General features: G+C 44.4%; 1 protein-coding gene across 1 annotated transcript in view; it reads right to left on the bottom strand.

The window, feature by feature from the left end:
- LOC8027808 (Down syndrome cell adhesion molecule homolog) overlaps positions 1–19,405 on the bottom strand; it is a 232,735-nt gene that overhangs the window by 9,049 nt on the left and 204,281 nt on the right. Inside the window, exons 22-24 of the mRNA XM_042286222.1 lie at positions 15,579–15,875; positions 13,483–13,683; positions 4,272–4,457 (exon numbers count right to left, since the gene is read on the bottom strand). Of these exons, the coding sequence (XP_042142156.1) occupies positions 4,272–4,457; positions 13,483–13,683; positions 15,579–15,875 (684 nt within the window). The remainder of the gene's footprint in view (positions 1–4,271; positions 4,458–13,482; positions 13,684–15,578; positions 15,876–19,405) is intronic.

Consider the following 19,405-nt stretch of genomic DNA (forward strand, 5'->3'; position numbering starts at 1 on the left):
TTGGCCACAACAGCTGACCATTTCTAAGACGCGCAGGGACAAACGTGTTTGGCTAAAATGAGAGAAGAGGAAGTGGGACACAACGGCGGAGGATGGAACAAAGATGGTTGACCGCAGCTTCAAACGAAGGAAGCGGGCCGTTGCTTTTTGTGCAACAAGCCCGGTCACAAAATGGCCGATTGCTGGACTAGATCTAAGAACAAACGCAGCCCTGTGTGCTGAATATGTGGAAAGGCCGGGCACAAGTCAGAGACGTGTACCTGGAAGCCAAAAGAAAAGGATGACAAGGCGCCCCAGGCTTTCGTATGATTGCGGATGTTGACAAAGAAACACCAAAAGAAAAGTCATTTGTCCTCCTGAAAAATGGGGACAAGATGCCAATTTTAAATGCGGCAATAGAAAAGGCCCCACGGTTTCTGGGGCAAACTATGCCAGTAGTGAGAGCTGAAGCTGAGAACCGGATAATGACCGTATTAAGAAACAGTGGTTGCAACACGGTCATACTGAGGAGGGATCTGGTTTCAGATCATCAGTTAAACGGCGTTATTAACCCAGTTTTCCTCATTGATAGGACAATTAAATACCTACCGGAGGCTGAGATCGAATCGAAAACGCCGTATTTTACGGGTAGCATAACGATCATGTGCATGGAGGATCCGTTATATGATCTGGTATTTGGAAACGTCAGTGGAGTGAGGAGGGTTGATGATCCCGATGAGAAATGGAAAGGAAAGCGAACGACAAGGTCTGAAGAGGACAAAGAGGAACGGTCCTCTAGGAGGACGACAGAGGAGAGCGTGACTGCTGGAAGACACGCCGTGAGTGAGAAAAAGTTGAGACAAGACTGTGAAGTCTTGAAGAGAAATGGAGGATGTGCGGGGGAGCTGGAAAAAGCAACCAGGAAGACGACAAGTTCTGAGCTACCAGTCGTAACACTGGAACCCACAGAGATAGACCACACCAATCTGGAAACGGCACAGAGAAATTACGAAATGCTGAGGAAATGCTTTGCGGCCGTTGGGAGGAAGTTCGTCTCGGTAAAATCTCACGTATCTGAGTTTGTGTTACGTGAGGATGTTCTCTACAGGAGGTACGAGAACCCTCATTCGACACTCATTTCCAACTGGTGTCGAATGATGATACTGAGGGGGGGGGGGGGCACATGAAGAAATTATGGCGGTTCACCAGGAAACGAAGGTAACCACCGATCGTATCCAAGGAGAGGTTCGGCGCCATGTGGCACAGCTGAACGTCTGGAGGGTCCTGTTGGTGTGGTGCAGAGCGAACCGAATGACCTCGGACGTCGACAACCGCCTCCAGACCAAGTCCGAAGCGAGCTCGGTGGAGCTCAAGAGATTGTTGGATCGCGGCCGGAAACGCGAAAAACGCCGCTGGTCTCGGAGCAAAGAACACAGGAAACACTCGAGAATAAAACAATAAACGGTCTCTGCCTCGTAGCAGAGAAAAAAAAAGAACCGAGAGAAGGGGCACGGCAAGGAGAGGTGTAAGGACAGAGACCGTTCCTAGAAGACAAGGAGAGCAAGGAGAGGGTGAAGGACGAGAACGAGGAGAGGAAGAAGCCGTAGCTGTTCTGCGTGCATGCCAAGAGCAGCACAGGTGACATTCCGGACCGGATTCTGGACAGGCGTGCGATCTGGGAGGATCGGTAGCAGAAGCGAAAGAGTGAGCGCCTCTCGGAAGATGAGGATGAGAAAGACAAGGACAAGGTGCAGGAGCACAAGGAGAAGAAGAAGGGAAAGGAGTTCGAGACCATCAAGGAGCGCTAACTGTGGATCCTCTAGAAGAAGAGAGCTCCTCAACCACAGCAAGTTTTTTTCGACTGGATTGCGTCAGAGAACATGGTCTTGGACTGCAACCCCATCTACAAGGACAGCCGCACTGCCCAGTTCTATGGCGGGGGTACTCGAGGTCATCGACCTCAAGGCCCAAAAGACAGGGGCCGTCCAAGTTCTACGGCGAGCTGCTTAAGCGCAGGTGGACGCAGGCCGAGAAGGACCAGGAAGTTCTGAGGCTGAAGAATGTGAGGCGCAAGGAGTAGCAGATTGAGAACGGCCAGCGCTGGTCCCAAGAGTCTTTGGAGGACATTCAGGAGCGGACTGCCGCATCATACGGGAGGGCTTCAATGACTCGTAATCAGTTCACGCGAAATCTGAGATTTTCCGGGATCCTAGTTTGTCGTTCATGGCGTACTCGTGTACATCCGTTGTATTTCGAACAGTTGTTTTTTGTTCACTCAAGTACTGTGATTTTCTTGAAAAGATTCTGTGATTAGTATTTGCATATACACAATTGTCTTGAAAGGGGGGTAGTTGTGACAATATGAACGGGACTTAAGCGAAGAAGACGAGGCAGTGGGGGGCGCCCGAGAGATGCGCTCGGGGCAAAGCACCGAAGGCAGTGATCGAGATCGAACGCAACGCGACACCGGTCAACCTGACAACCAAGTTAAACCCTAAACAGGCTTCGAAAGGCCTGTGAGGGCTGAAACCAGGCTTGCTGGGGATCTGCCGTCTGCTCGGACTCATCGCCTTGAAGAATCAACATCCAGGATCAAGGCTGCTGTGATTCCCAAGAACGGGCGACGCCTTGTAAGCGGAACCTGAGTGATTCACTTTATGTGACTTGTATATAGCTCGCTCTGCTTCCAATGCTTCTTGCTATTTTATTATATTTTTGTTAATAATATATATTCTTTTCCACACAACCCTTCTGGAGCCCCGAGTCCTCATTTCACCTTTTTCCATCAGAGCAGGTTTCGGTGTAGAGCCTGGACGCCTTTTCAATATTTGCCGTTCTGTCGATGTGCTCTATAAATTTGAATGACTGGCAAAACGAATAGACTGCACGGCCAAAAACAGGAAGGCATTCTTTAAAAAGAAAACGATATTTGTAACAATTTATTCAAAACCAAAAATAAAAAAGCTATAACCACACAAAAAAACAATCCATCACAAAAAGAAATCAAAAATAGCCCGATATTCACGTCCCAAGGCACGTTTTGAGGAAGGAGCATTCATAAACATGCTTAAATTTCAATACCTGAGCCACAAAATCGAAGGATGTATGGTAATTACTAAAAAAAAATGTCGCAACGTCATAAATGCCTTTTCTGGGAGGGTGTGTTGGTATTTTTATTTTGTGACTAGCATTTTTGCTATATAAAAAAAAACAAATGTGTGGGAGTTCACTTTCCTACAGAACACAAAGACAGTCTACCACAACGAACAAAATATATAACGTAGCGAACGCGATTTCGTCCAACACGATTAAACAAAACAAAACGGGGATAGGCACAGGGAAAATACGCATGATGGTTCCGATGCTCATTGTCCCTGTACCCAACGCATTATTGAGATATATGGGCGGCTTAGCTTTGCGATTCCCTTAAATCTTTGCGTTGTTCGCCGTGGTTAGCGGTCTCCGTGAATCCGCAAGCTTTTTTTCAGATCGTGTCATATCCAGAGACTTTAAAAGTTGTACAGGAAATTTAGTATACCTCTAAAAAAGCGAACATTAGCCGCAGGTTTTAGGGATTATACTTATTTTCACTCCAAGCCCAAGCCCAGCAGACGCAACGATTCGAAGGAACCAATGAAGCAGCCGGTAAAGGCCATTGTCATAGCATCCGACGTTTTCGTGCGTTTTGTATCAGCAACTAACCAATCAACTCGCAAAAAAAAAAAAACACGCCACATAACGACGCGTTTGTTTAGCGTGGTTGGTTCCACCTACGATAGCAAAAGCGCAAAGACGACGCGCGCCGTGACTATGCACTATTTTCGGTGTTCGATTGGATCGATCGCGTCGTAGCGTCGGCAGTCGTTGGACATGTGTGAAACCGAGTATTCACTAACTCGGCTCTCCTATGTCACGCTACTGCGGTGGCGCTGCTATCGTCACTGTGCATGCGCAGATGATTCGTCTCGTGCGAATCCGGTTCCTGCGAAAGCGCACTGCCCACACCCTGTGCGGCCAAACGCAGTCTTGTTTGTAAGGTTGGGGTATGCGGTGAGCGCATTTGTCTGCGTCTTTTTGCAGGGGTGGTAGTGACGTCAGAACGCCGAGCTCTGAGATTGTTTATACGATTGGAAGGATAGTGAATAGACCTCATTGAGCAAACTTGCTTCTAGGGATACCCACTATTCTTTAATCACAGTCATTCAGAGCTCGGCGTTTCGACGTCGCCACAACCCCTGCAACAAGAAGCGGACGAACGTGCTCTCTAAACGCCACGGTGCCTCTGAGCTCACCTCGACTAGGGTCTGAAGACACCGGCACCGGCTTTCGCGCGGGAGACGCGTAGAAGGACGTTCCCTTGGAGTAGGCCTCTTCCTCTTTGTGGCGGAGTTGTTGCTGCTGAAGGCGCTGCTTCATGGCGCAGAACTCGGCCATACCCATGTTGTCCACACTGCCACGGCACTTGCTTAGAGGGTCGTCTACATAGAAGAAGCGAGAAAAAGCCAAGAAGAGTAAGCGTGTTCCTCAACTGGATACAAAAACAAGCAAGTCAGGGAACTTCTCACTTTCTTTGTGCTTTATTTTTACAAAGCAAATACAGACAAAAATACTAAAAATTCTCGAGCAAAAAAAAAAAAAAAATATATAAGGCGTGTTTTTTGGCTTGTGTAAATGACCTATGCATCCTAGAAACTTGAGTTTTATCGCGTTCTATCGCAATCGTCAGCGTCACATCCCACGCGTGGCAATGTGACATTGATGTTTGCAATAGAACGCGGAAGTTGGAGAATATGATGTTATTTAAATCAGAAGATCGAGAAAAATGAAATTTATTTTTGAGCCGACATTTTCTAAGTCTAATATATTCAAGAGAAGAAAATACTTTATCGGCGCATGAGGCATCTATATTAGTGACAAAAATTACCGGAAAGAAGGAAAAGAATATCATATTTTGGCCAACAAAAGTTTTAATGCCAAAGCATCAACTATCACATCAAGCAAAAGTGGCGGTGTCTGTAACCGAAAAAAAAAGAAACGTGAAAGAAATGCTTCTTTTCCCATCGGCTGACCAAAAAGGCTCCCAGATGGCCGTTGGCGGCCGCTTCACGAGAGCGTGCGCTCGGTCGCCACTCTAGTATCAGGCATTGCAAGGGGGGGGGGGGGGGGGGGGGGGATATCTGCGGCTGCTTCACGAGAGTGCGCGCTCGGCAACCTCGCAGTAGCGAGGCGTGGCCGTCCACTCCAGTACACTGCTGTCGAAGTAAGGGAGCGGAAAAACGGAATTCATGCTTTTGAATTCACAACTCATAAGGAGTGCTTAGGTGTCCCTCGGAATTTATTTTTCACTTATATAAATCCCACACGCATCCACAATGTGAGGTCTTGTTTGGCAATATTGGGCTTAGGTGAATGTGTGCTCATAGATAAACTGTGTGTTTCTCGACAATCCTTTGTTCCAGGTAACTTCACATTTTCATACTCTCGCGTTGTATCCCAACCGCTAGGATATCACCCTCACCGGCTTCACACTTATTGCGAGGTATAGCTTTTCTAGCGAGAAAACCGGTCGAGGTTTTTTAGAGCGCAGCTCTTAGGCGCCCGTTTCCGGCTTGAGCGGCGTCGGCGTCTGTCGGCGTAACCGTGAGGTCACGTGACCCCCACCAAGGTCACGTGACCCCCCCCCGAGAACACGTGACCCTCAGTTCACTTCCCTCCTCCTCCTCAAGAACTGTGCTCTAATTCGGCGTTACAGTGAGTTGTAAATGGCTTTAATGTTTTATCCTTCTAACTTTAATGCAGACCACGTATGACAAGTGTTTTAACCCTGACATAAACCTATTCACAACCCTTGTATGTCTTTAGAAAAGTGTAATACTGAGGCTCACTTTCCAGTGTGAAATATTTTAGTGTGATTGTCTTTTACCTCCTTCAAGCAGCTTTACCAGCTGATTTGGGCACAATAAAATACGAATTGATTGATTGATCGATTAATTGATTAATTGATTGATTCACCCGGTCCGATAAAAGCGCGTCTCTTTTCTCTGTACTTCCTTTTACATGCCGTGATCAGGATCCACAACCAATGACTATAGTCACAGGCCACCTTAAGAAATACAGGGCACGACGAGCGCCAGAAAACTAGTCATCTCAACGAAGCCAATAAGATATTGGCATCAAACGATAAGACCGCCGATGAACCAATCAGGAAGCAAGAACCATTATAAAACTAGAACACACCCTTTTTTGTGACTATAGAGACAAATACTTTCAAAAGAATACAATGTAATATGACAAATCAAATATGGCACCATTAAGTATAACTATGAACTCTAGTGTTCTTTTCATACATAATATAACATGCCTACATTTTTCAAGCACATGGTCTATAACAGGGGTCGGCAACCCACGGCCCGCGAGACAGTTTCATGCGGCCGCCGGCACAACATCAAAAAGCACCCCCCCCCCCCCCCCCCCTCTCTGCAGCTTTCTCACGGAGATTGAAGAACCACACGACAGTTTCAACCAGTGTTGTAGGTGTTACCAAATAAAAAGGTAGCGAAATACGTTACTCGTTACTTGCAAACAAAAAAACCTTATAGCGGCTACGTTGCATCAAAATAAAAGAAACGCGTTACCATTCCCGTTACCGAAAAAAGTAACGCGCGCTATTTTTTAGTTACTTTTGTTTTTATGAACCCGCTGCGTTACTCTTTTCTACATATGTATGTTTCTACATAGGTATGCATCAGCGCCAAATTTCAAGAAACATGTTTATGGAAAACTGAACACAAATAATTGATCTTTTTTTTGCGGTTTGATATAAATACAAGAGAACGCAATGAAAAGCGCCAAAAACTCATAATCTCACAAAGCTTGGCGCCTAAAAACACGAAAAAAATGCAAAGTGTAATTTTTGTGAAGTCTTGGGAATAAGTAACGAGTAACGTGGATACGTTACCAGTTACTTGAAATAAGGAAATAAGTAAGGCAAGCACGTTACCACCAACACCGGGTTTGACCTCTAATGAGGATTGTCCTGCGTCCCATACTTGGGAAGAGAGCATCTTTAATTATTTTTTGCCTCTTCTTCGACTGCCTCCCCCGGCTTCCCTTCGCGACTTGTCGTCCGGCCCACTCCTTGTCGGCTTCGTGGCGACTCGTCCTCCCACTAACAAAGGTTGCCGACGCCTGGTCTATAAAGTATGTATCATCTATTTCCGCACCAATTAGCTTTTGTTTTCTACCAATAAAAATTTTTGGCTAGTTGGGTAAACATAACAAGAACTCAAGGGTTCCTTAGATATGTTACACCTAGCTAAAGGCAGAGGAGCGTTTCGAAGTAATTATTAGGCGCACACTTTATTTCACGTCTGGGCACAGTCAACTGAGTTAATGAGAAGAATCTTCGGGTGGCAGGTATATTTGAGATACCTAGAACCGATTATTCTCATGTGAAAAGGGGTTCTAAGGATTCTCGGATACTCAAGAACTACTGTCCCAAGTAAACCTTATTTCTGATCAGCTCGCGTGTTATATCTTTCTTTTATGTACAAGCTAAACTTGTCCAGACAGTTAATAAAAGAATGTAATACATGAACCAACTTCCTCTACGTTTCTTCAATACTTTGGTACGACATACGAGCGCGAACGGCAATCTATTTAACTTATCAACATATGCCGCGATACCTGAATATACAAAGATTGATTGAGTTTAAGGTAGCTTAATTTGGGAAGATAAACCCATGCAACGTGAAACCAGAAAGTAACTCTAATATCGCGAAGAAATATTTTTTGTTTTATTTCAAAAGAAAAAAAAACGTTAAGATCATAAACTTGTTACCCTCTACTTTAATATGGTAAAGTGTAGATTTTTTTAGAGTGCCTTTATTTTGTGATGCAACTTTTATCTATGTCGTAACTAAATTATTTGCCGCTTTAAAAATTATATGTTGCTGTTAGAAGCCTGACTAAACTTTGAGTGTGGGTCCAACCAGTGGTTGTATATTATTTCAAGCGATTTCAGTGTTCATGAACACACATAATAATCAGATGAGGATGATAGTAATTATTGTAAGATATAAAATTAAAAAAAAAAATTAATGGCTGAAAGAACGCTACGCTCTTGCAACAACAGGAACCAGTGAACGAAACAAACGTCATATTATAACACAACTTAAGAAACGCAGGGCGTGGGAAGTTCGGACAATTTTATTATCTCACCATAGCCAATTAAATTGTGGCATGCGCCGATGGGAAGGATGTGCAACATATCTCGAGGTAAGAAGTGAGAACATCGCAAGGAACGCCCTATGTTTTAGCTGTCGGTGAAAATATTATTTTTATTTTCTGCTCGCTGTCTCTAGAGCTGTTCGCGTTCTTGACGTATTTACGCTCCACAAAATACTCCATTAGATCAAATGTGCTATTGGCGAGGACATAGCTAATGACCATTTTAGACTCACAAGAAATAGCTACTTGTAGTTGTTAAGAGGGATAGACAGACTGCCTGTTCAACAATAGCTCGAGGGGAATAAGGAACACAAAGGGGGTTCTAATTGAGTCCCTCCAGACGTCATATCTGCAACTATTCTAGACTATAGTCGCTGATTAAGAAGGCCGAAGCGTGGCCTGTCTCTATAAACTTAGTATCACTCAAATATTTAAAACACATCGGTGCATTAGACAATCATAACGCCGGAGAACATACCACCGCGCAGGAATGATGAGCATAATAAAGCACGCATACGTTTCTGATCTGTCATTCACTTTAGCTTGTCACCCTCCATATTAAAAGATAAAAAAATACACTCTTGAAGATCACTTTCCTACATAACATGGACCCAGGAGGTGATTTCCAATAACTAATTAATTCCTGCGCATGATGAAAAGCTCAAAATACAATTAGACGTGAAAGACGGATCGGGGGCAAAGAGCACGACATTTTACTTGCTCCATTGTCTTCGTTTTTACCGTATGGTCTCCGTCGACGTAAGAAAGGCACGGCGGGATCTGTGATGCGCGCGTTCCTTGCTTTGCGATTCGGTCGTCAGCGTTTCGACAGACGTGCCTGCCCCGGTGCGGTTACTCCCAACAAGCTTCAGCCTGTTTGGTGCATGGGACGCATGTTTCCCGTATCTTTTGCCGCATCTTTGCAGCATGCTTGCCGCAACTTGGCCCCATGAGGTAGAATAATGACGGCGTCACGCGCAGGCATTCTCATCTAGGTAGAATTCATAGACTATTCCAAGCTTGGCTCAAAAAATACTCAATTATTTTTTTATGCTGCTCGAGAATTTCATATATGACGTGAGATGAATCACAACCAAGCAATGTTCCTGCAAGAAAAGGACTCATTCGGCATCTTTGATGATAACTTCTGTGGAAACCCGCTAGACTTATGCAAAGGCAATTTTTTTCAGAAATGTATCATAGTAAAGATTTAAGTAATTAGATTACTTTAAAGTGCTCCAGCTGATATACAAGAAACAGATGCTCATAAACCCAATGATTCTTAGCTTAGATTGAACGCTGATAAACCACAACCGGAAAACACAAATATTTACAAACAACAGCGGCAAAACACAACGAGATTATAAAGTTATTTTTTTTAGATAAAATTGGAGCCTATTTCAGCATTCAATGTGTAGTTCGCACTAAAAAAACAACAGATCGTTCTTGGTGGTTATAGTCGCATTGCTTTAATTTAAAAAGTGGATATTGAAGTCAAAAGCAAAATATTATAGCGTCCATATCTTTCCGCGTTTAGCATTGTTTTAGTGATTTCTAATATTCTGCAAGATATTTGATAACTGAATTGAATTTTGCCCTTTAAATTTGACGTTGTCCTGTTCTAAAGCTGATTCGTGAGGGTAAAAGAGAGGGGGGGGGGGGGGGGCGGTGACTCGTCAAGCTGGGACGGCAGCTTTTGCTTCTACCTCTCTTTTACCCCATTTTATTAAAAAAATAATTAAACAAAAAATAAATAATTTTTAACTGAATTTTTAGCATATCAAGTTTGTGCGACAAAAAGGCCATACATATTTATTACCAAGTAGACCTCTGGCAAAAGAGTATCTTTACAAAACTAATTTTTGTAAAGTGCTTGGAAGCATGGAAAAGCCAAGCATTCTCGAAAGCATCCACAAACCGAAATAACTGGGGGGACGCAACGGACGTGCCACACGCTTGGAATAAAATTTCGTCGTGCACGATATAGTCACCGGTACGGCTTCCTGACTCCAAAAGTACGAAAATAGACGAAGATAGATGGAGGCGTGCTTTTCAGGTAGCAGAATGCGTGAGCCGCTTTGTTTATATTCAGCGACTCTCGCACGATGTTCAAACAACATCCTTTTATCCTCTAAAATACCCGGAGAAATAGAAACCTTGTTCAGTTTTGACAAAATTAAAATGACATTCAAAATGGGGTTCTCGCTCCTCTTTTAGGCGCGTCAACTTCGTTGTACTTTAAGGGATTGTCTTCAGAATTTCTCGGGGACGCGATTCGAAAGCTAAAAATATGATCGAGAAAAAACATAACAACCATTAAAAAAAGCATCATGCAAAAAGAAAAAAAAAAACGTGAAGCGTCTTTTTGCACGCGGGAGGACGTGGCGTCAGCGGCGAATTTTGAGTTCGACGCGAGACGTTTCTCTGCTTGACTGTTGTGATGTTCGAATGAATATTCGAGTGTTCGCCCATTGCACGAATATTTCTTGAGGCGAGCGTTTGCTTTTGTGGTGCTTTGAAAACGATATGTTTGGAGTACAAATCTGCGTACACGTTTGATGCACCGAGCACGTATACATGCCTGGAAGCTAGAAAGGAGCACGTCGCTGATGGCAGTTTATTAAACATAAGCTCCTCTCACGGCGCATACCTGGCTCCATGCGACGTTAGTAGATGCTATTTCAAGAATTGCACCCCGAAGATTATTTTCCTTTTCTTGTTATCGCACCAAAGTCTGCCTGAGCAAATTTTAAGGGTCTCTTGAGAACTTTATTTCCGACATATGTTACTCTAAATTTTTGAAGAACGAAAGCTCCCGAGATCATGGAGCTGAAATTGGTGGTATCAGCTCATGACGCTTACATCACGGCGGTGCTGTTATTGAATGAGGCCATACATATAATATGAACACGGGCCTTTTCACGTGTTTGTGAACGGAGATTCTCACAAAGTAAAATTGACTTCTTATAAATGTATCTAGAATTCAATGAGGGTAAAATAAAGTATATGTCACTCTGATAAAAGCAACCTGGGTTAAAGAGAATCACAGATAAACACTCGTGGCCCCCTTTTGAATGAACCCAGAGAATGTCCTAGTTTTTAGTTTAATAGTTTCCCACTAGTAATTTCCTTCTTCTGAACAAACTTTATTTAGAATCTTAATTGAACTAAAATTTTCCGTTCGTTCAAATTTCTTTGCGCAGGTGGCTACGCAGGGAAGGATACAGGATGAGAAATGCAAAATCATTATTTAAATTGATGTCATATTGCTGCTGGTTATTGAGATAGGATCGATAAATATTTCCACACAATAAAGCCGTTAGATACAAGAAGGTAAAAAAGTCTAAGGAGGTTAAAACATATATATTCAGATACCTTCACTCAGAGAACGCTTTCCACTAATCGCTGGAATCCACTGGGCGCGCTCAACAAATGCCAGGACAAATAGCACGTTTTTTGTTTTGTTTTGTTTTTTTCCAAAAGCGGCATCTTCGTTGAGACAGGGGGCATGGCGTTTTCTTTGTTCAGTATTTTCTGAACAGATCAGGTTTTATTTAAATTAATGTTTTAACCACAACATTTGCTGAACAAGCGCTTTAGATCATAGTGATGGGCTCGCTCTCTTAGCTGAAAACGCCGGCGCACGGGCCGTTCTTATAGTACCTATGCCTGTTCATTTTAGTCCCCCATTGAAACAAGAATATAAACAACGCAGGCATCACACACAATTTTCCATAGAATGTGTAATATTTGTATGCTTCATTCCATTGCATTTTATTTTCTTCGAGGGAATCCATAAGATGCATTACACGAGGGAAAAACACAGAAAACAGATATCTTATCATTCAGCATTAAAAAAGTGAACAAAACAAACACAATGAAGGGATACCGGCTTGCAGTCGAGTAAGAGATTCTCAGTGAAATGGTAATAAGAAACACACACACAAAGAAAAACGATTTGACAACTTTGCCCTGCAATGATACAATGAAATACAAATCAGGCTCAGCAGTTGCACAATTCTTTTGTATTGGTATTTACATGAAAGTTCATTGAGATTGGTTAAACTATGGTTGGGTAAATTGTTACAGTCGTTAATGCAAAGTGTTAAAGGTTACATATTATAAATGTGAGCGCGGCGGCAAAGTGGTTCAATTTCAAATGAGTGATCTAACCTGGGCGATGGGAATTTGACGGAATGGCAATAAACTAAATTGGAATATGTGTAATAGACCTCGTGAAAAAACACAATATTTTTTCTTCTAAGAGAAGAACTTCATGTTAGTTTTAAAATAGGAGACACTAGCTTCAGGTGAGTGATGATTCCGCATGAAGCGAGCTGCTTTGTTTTGAATGGTTCAAGACTTGAGATTAGATTAGGTTTGGTTGGGGGGTTATGTTGGGTTTAGTCAGGCTAGGTTTGATAAGGTTATGTGAGGTGAAAAAAATGTTACTTTGGGTTAGGTGAGGTGTTAGGCTGTGTTTGACTCGATTTGATTCAGTTCGGTTTGGTTGGTTAGGTTCGGTCCAGTTAGGATTGGCTTGGTTCAGATCGGTCAGCTTCGGTTAGGTCAGGTAACTTTAGGTTAGGACAAGTTATACTATGTTCGGTTCAGATTAACTCAATTTGATTTGGAACGCATCAGTTAGGTGCGCTTGGGTTACGTTAGGTTATGGTGGGTTAGAAAAGGTTCGGTTCGGTAAGGTTAGGCTAGGTTCGATTAGGCTATTTTATGCAAGGTTAGGTTATACCCATGCCACACGGGCAACTCGAATGCCATTTACAACAAATGACATTTGAGCGGACGGCCAACCAGTGCACGACACTCCGGGCGTAGCGCATTCTTCGCGCGACAGATTGCGAGCTGATTCGCCGATCACACAAATGTCATTCGTTGTAAATGGCATTCGAGTTTCCGTGTGGCACGGGTATTAGCCTAGGGTTACGTTCGTTTAGGTTCATTTAAGCTAGACTAGGTTAAGATATTTCACGTTAAGTTAGCTTTGTGATAGATGAGGTTAGTTTATGTTAGTCAACTTTAGGGTAGGGTAGGTTAGGCTCGGTTAACATAGATTAGGTTATGTTAACCTAGATTAGGCAAGGTTACGTTATTCTATGTTCAGTTAGGTTCGGCTAGTTCTAGTATTTCGCTTGTTAGCCACTGACACACCAACCGTTGGAGTAGCAGTGCACACTCATTGCTGACGGTCGTGGAAAACGCTTGTGTTTTATTATGCTAACTTATTTATAGAGGCTCGTAGAGGTGTCAGCTCACCTAAGTGATTTTCTTCGACAGTCCCCGTTGCACTGTACACGTCGTTCTGCTTCCGTAGGCACACAATGACCATCGCCAGGACAATGACCAGCACCAGAACTGATACACCCACCGGAAGCAGAATAGAGAGGTTCCGGTACAGAGGGACCTCACTTCCGGTTTGCTGAATCTCCGATGACCCGTGAGTGGAACTTGCCCCAGCTGGAAGTGAGATAACTCGATACGTAACATTGTACACAATGAATACATTATGTAAACTCACATTTCTGCAGAACACAAAGACAGCTGTACAGGGCGAGCAATACAAGGATCCCGGCAAATGACGAAACTCAGAATTCGACTAGGTCCAGAAAACGCGGTGCGCTCTTAGAGAAAGAGCTTTATAATTGTCCCTTCATACATAGCATTTTTTTCACGTCTAGTCACAGTATGAGCTTCTTAACTTGACGGGATAAGGTCCATTTGGATCACAACCAATTTTTCATCGGACATATTGAGTTCGTTTAGGTACACGGAAGTTGTAGACACTCCAAGCTTAAAAAATGCTGGGAGTGGTCCTTGTGATAAGGTTACTTTCGAGAATCTGCATGTCTGTTTAAAGAAACCTTTCAAACATATTTTTGTATTTCTTCAGTGGAATACATTTGCGATCTGTCGCTTGTATCGCGATACTGCGCTATGCTTGGGGATCTCGTTCCATTTGTTGTCTAAAATGAACTTTTGGCTTTCCCTGATAAACTGAATACCACCTTTTTGTTAACAGGGTAGCTTGCTTGGTTGGTTCGTTGAACGACATTGTGAAATACAGTGGGAAAAAGACAGGACGCAAAGCAGAAGACCGACACGGGACCTACGCTCGTGTACCTTTTTGGTACACAGAAAGGTACACAAAAAGGTACCTCCATGTGTATTTTTGGTACACCGACATTCTAGTCACTCCAAGCATAAAAAAATGCTGAGCGTGGACCTTTTGATAATGCTTTTTTCTTTGTGAACGGATATGGTGCGTGCTTTTATATGCTAATGTTGCAATGTTATTGACCCTAGCAATCGGTTGATAGAATGCGAGACATCCTTAGTTTCTTAGGCTGTCGGAAACTATAGTTCTGTTTACATGTGTCAAGTAACTGAGTTTTGCTGATACCTTGGGCTCAGAACTTTAGTTCGTGTTTCAATCGGACCACCTCCCACGTTTCTTAATATGCTAGATACCGAAACAAATTACCCGGATGTAACGAAACCAGGTGTATTTTATAATCTGTGGCATTCTAAGAAGCCCAGGGAGTGGCCTTTTTGCTCCGTTATTTGTCATTCGTCATTTCATTGTCAAATGCTGAGGTCGTAAGGGCTGCGAAGTAATAATAAAATGCCTGGAACTCACTAAGCCCTTCATTTCTCATGTTGCTAGTGACTAGAGTCACTTTAAAGTTTCGGAGCTGAGATATATATTGTTTTTGTTTCTGGGTTTACCTAGCATGAAATTTTATATCATTGTTCACGTAAAAACTTCACTCTTACGAGATGGTAACTATTCGTATCCTTTGTCATAAAACTCAATTTAGGATAGAGAGGCGTAAAATAAAGTACCACTGAGTTACACACCAGTCCGGTTTACATTGTAAACTGCAGAAACCGACCGACGCCTGATATAAAATCTAAGTGTGGTCATTCGGTTTATAAACAAGACGTACAATCGAAATATTCCCTGAAAATATTGCCTATTGCCTGCATGAAGTACTGCGTATGCAGTACTTCATGCTTTCGGAGTTTTTCTCTGGATCTCTCTTCAAACCAACTGTTCACTTTTTTTTTTGTGCAAAACAGCGTATGGTCAAATGATAAATTTGAATTAGTGTTTTCCCTCTAAATTTAACCTTCATCATTAAAAGTAAATCCACCGGCACTTCACAATTATTTGTGTGCACCTACGTACCTTCCCTCGGCGGCACATATACTCATAGCCTCCCCTTCTTGTCGATAACATGAAAACTAAATCAGGGCTACGGAAGCACATAGATGCATTTCTTAGTGTCGTTTGAAGTAACCGCTGATAAAACTGTTAGGCTGCGTTGACAATATTTGCTTCGTGCACTCACCAACGTAGGTCCTGTTGTGGGTCCTGAAGGTAAAGTCGGCTTCCGTGATACCGGCTTCTGAGTAGGCGCTCACACGCAGCTCGTACTCCTTCCCGGGCGAGAGGTGTCTCAACTCCAGACTTCGCTGGTGAGCGGACACCTGGTCTGCCACCAGAGTCCACTCCTTCTGAATGCCAGGCTTCAGGTGGACGCTGAAGTGGAGGATTGGGCAGCCACCAGACTGCCACGTTGCCAGGTTGAGAGTGACGAAGGTCGAGTTTAGAACGACGAAGTTCTCGAGCTTGGACGAGACTGGGGCTGCGTTCACGAATAATTTCTGCTTTAATTCGAACTATCAGTCAAACCGTCATATGAGAAATTGATTTTTATGAAGAACACAGTGGTTGCTAACTTTATTCCCAGCCTTACAGGCACGCGAAACCGTATCTAGAGTGGCTAGGTCCTCCTTTAGCGTCGTTTTTGTTTTTTGTGTGTGATGTTTTGCATATTTATACACCTGGCGAAGTCCTCTTGAATCCTCTCAGGATCTGCTCGATTGTCTCTTCTTTTTTTGCTTTTCTCCCTCTTTTTGCATTTTCGTTTTTGTTCACTTTCTCGCACACTTCCTGCGTGTGGCCGGCAAAGCTCGAGGGTGCCTGTGCTTGGCAGCCGACCAAGTCTTTCACCGGAAACACTACGTTTTAAGGCTATATCAGATTTAGCTTCAGTAAGAATGGAATTCTACTTTTAAAAAAAACGAGAAAATACCTCTCCGTAAGCAGGTCTAGATAAGGAGTGGGGGTTGAAGACCGTCACTCCTCATGTTCATTAAGCTGTTCAATAGTTTATGGGGAAGAGCGATGGAGGGGGGGGGGGGGGACTCAAGGTTACTTTTGACGTTCTTTGACGATGGGTGTGTCGTCGCTGGGGGTTGCTGGCTGAATAAACTCCGGACGTCCAGCAACTCTGCTTTTTCGTGTGACTTCGCTGGCAGGCCGCCAAACCATTCGGACGTTCGCGAAGAATAAATCTATTTAAACATGATCAAACTAAAAAATGAAATTGAGCGAGGTTACAAAGTAATAGAGTGTAGGATATCGGCGCGTTGATTGCCGGAGCGTGGTAAGGAGGGTGTTGTGGGGAAGCTCGTTTTTCTCCGTTCTCAAATACGGACTAACAAATTCCCTCGTGGAACAAGAGCAGGTCACAAGACACTTGCCAGCAATGCGTAAACAAAGTCCCGGTCGGAAGCGCGGAGGGCCCGTGGGGGGTCACGGGGTGGTCGCTGTGGAGCGAGGCGACCCAACGACCTGATAACAAACTACTGGTAAGGAGGCTCCAGATGGCACCTCCTCGCGCTCGGCGCACGGATGTGACGGATGCCACCGGGTACCGTGCACTATACGCATCTTTGATTCCAGCTCGTGGGCCTGCGGTGCCTCTATGCACCTATCTCCTTTACAGGGACCTACTCTCATTTTCTGGCATTCCGCTGCTCACTATAAAATTGCACTTTTAAACGAAATCAAACGGAGTTTGCCTCTGCAACGTGACAGGGGAGACCGTCACTATCCAGATAATTCAAAGCCTTTGAACAGCCTCCTCGACTTCCGCGTAACTTCTTGACACTATAAGATAATTCAAACCCCTTGAACAACCTCCGCGACTTCCGCGTAACTTCGTAACGTTAGGGCCATACCAACCCAGCTATTGGGTCAGAGCCTAACACCGAGCATACTTCAACCCATCGATTGCACACGATGCCCAGCCAATCGTTAATCCAGCACCCGTGTCCACTCTTAGTGTGCGCTCAATTTCGCTGAAATAATGTCGAAATTTCAGTGCACGGGCTCTGGTAATTCAAGCTGGCACTGAAAGAGCGTGCAAGTTGAACCAACCTCTCTTAATAGCTAGACAGGAGGGCAGAATTTTTAACGTCAACTAAATCAGCAAAGGAGAAGCACGGATTAGACACAAGTGTTGCGTCAGTGTTTGGCAGAGTCGTGTCCTCAAAGGATCGAGACGAGCCTCAGCTGAACGCTGTCGCAGCAGCCGTGACCAAACCTTGCCCCGTGTTTGCCTCTTTTGTGAACGTTGAAAGCTCGACCCTCCGTCCTTGTTGCCTAGGTGTTGGCCGGACAAAGACCGTTTGTTTTGTCGGATGGCGCGGTCCAGTAAGCCACGCGTCATGATGGTCTTCATTGAACTGTTACATCTACTCTGCAGGAATGCAGCGATTTCATAGGTTCGATATCACCGGGACGCATCTGGATCTCTGTCTGTCGTTGAAGGGCGTCAGCATTTACCACTACGTGCTGCGGGGACCCTGCTGGCTCCTATATTTAAGGTCGCCTTGGTTGCCTTACGCCCGGATATGCTAGCCATGGCACTCTTGACCACTGGGGTGATAAGAGCGCCTTGTCACGCGTGTACCTCGTGCTCTATGCATTAAAAACACACGACAGAGGCAGTCCTTGGAAACTCGTTGGCCGAGTGCCAAGCGAAAATGTCACATTGCTATTTTTGTCGATATCATGTGAAACTGTTTTTGTGTCATTTCTTTGTGTCGGGTATCCAGTAAGACTGATTGAGCACAGTGAAGTGTAAGAAGGGTGCACAAAATAAGCCAAGCTCTACATTTCTTAAGCTGTGAAATACTACATTGGAAGCGTGCGAGACGACAGTAGCGCCACGGTGTGGCTCCTAGCAGAAGCATTTTGCATTGAACGAGGCCGGACGGGCATGTGCATTCTACGTGTAGCAGCCAACCTTAGTTTGTAATGAGGGTCAGCTTATCCGAGCACGGGGCTATACAAAACGCTCCGGTGCGCAGCCGGTGCTAATTGGTTTAGCGCAAGATCTGGAAATTGAGAAGACTTATCCCCTCCATGCGCTTGTGAAAAGCGCCGCAATCCACTTAATTGCAGTGTATCTATTCGATATGCAAATCGAGCGAAGAGCAGTCCGATTATAAGTGAAACAAAAAGTACTTGTCATGTAGATTTTATAAATTACTGGAACGGGTGAATGTCGTGCAGTAAAAATTCCGGAACCGTCGAACACAGGAACCTTTCGTAGGGCCATATCATACCATACACATACACGAAAAACATGGCGGTATGCTGCCGCGGTTGCCATTCACAGCTTCTCGACACACGATTGACCCTGAGCTAGGGTCAACTAGTACGGGTAGAATGACGGAAAATACACACAGAGCAATGCTCGACGTGGGTAAGATTCGAATGTCAATGTGTCAAATCTTTACTCCGGAGCTAGATCGAGAAATTGGGCCGCGGGAAGGCGCATAACCGACGAAGACGCTGCAAACGGATTATGACGAGTTCGTGTGTTTCTTTTCTGCGCGCTCTTGAGTGCTCTATCCAGAGCGCGTGAGATCGGGTTGTGGAGACGGAGTGCGGTGGACTGATCGGCTGGTTCCTTCCGTGGGCGACCCTCCCTCTCAGAGCTCTCCCTAGCACTCCTTCTCTAGCCGTAGGAGCGGCGCAGGCGTCACGTGGTACTTGGGCGGGGATCACGTGGTTTTGTGGACGATGGCCGGTAGTGGTCTCCGGTGGTCTGCAGGGTCTTGCATGACGGCGATAAATATCTGGTACTACAAAGTGCTTGTACCTTTGACGGTGCGAGAATTACAACGGACGGGACGGCATTCATTTGTGACATTTCTTGTCACGGCATTCACCGTGACAAGAAAACTTGACGTGAGAAGTGTTCCCGGTGCTCTTACGATATTGTTCATCTCACGGCGGTGAAACCGCTCAGCGTTACCGATGAAGAAACAGCTCGCAGAGATCGCGGCTCCTTTACCGGGTTTTGTAAACGCTTCAAGG

This window comes from Ixodes scapularis, unplaced genomic scaffold (assembly GCF_016920785.2).
Source record: "Ixodes scapularis isolate PalLabHiFi unplaced genomic scaffold, ASM1692078v2 PGA_scaffold7__128_contigs__length_106722199, whole genome shotgun sequence".
Classification (NCBI taxonomy): Eukaryota; Metazoa; Arthropoda; class Arachnida; order Ixodida; family Ixodidae; genus Ixodes; species Ixodes scapularis.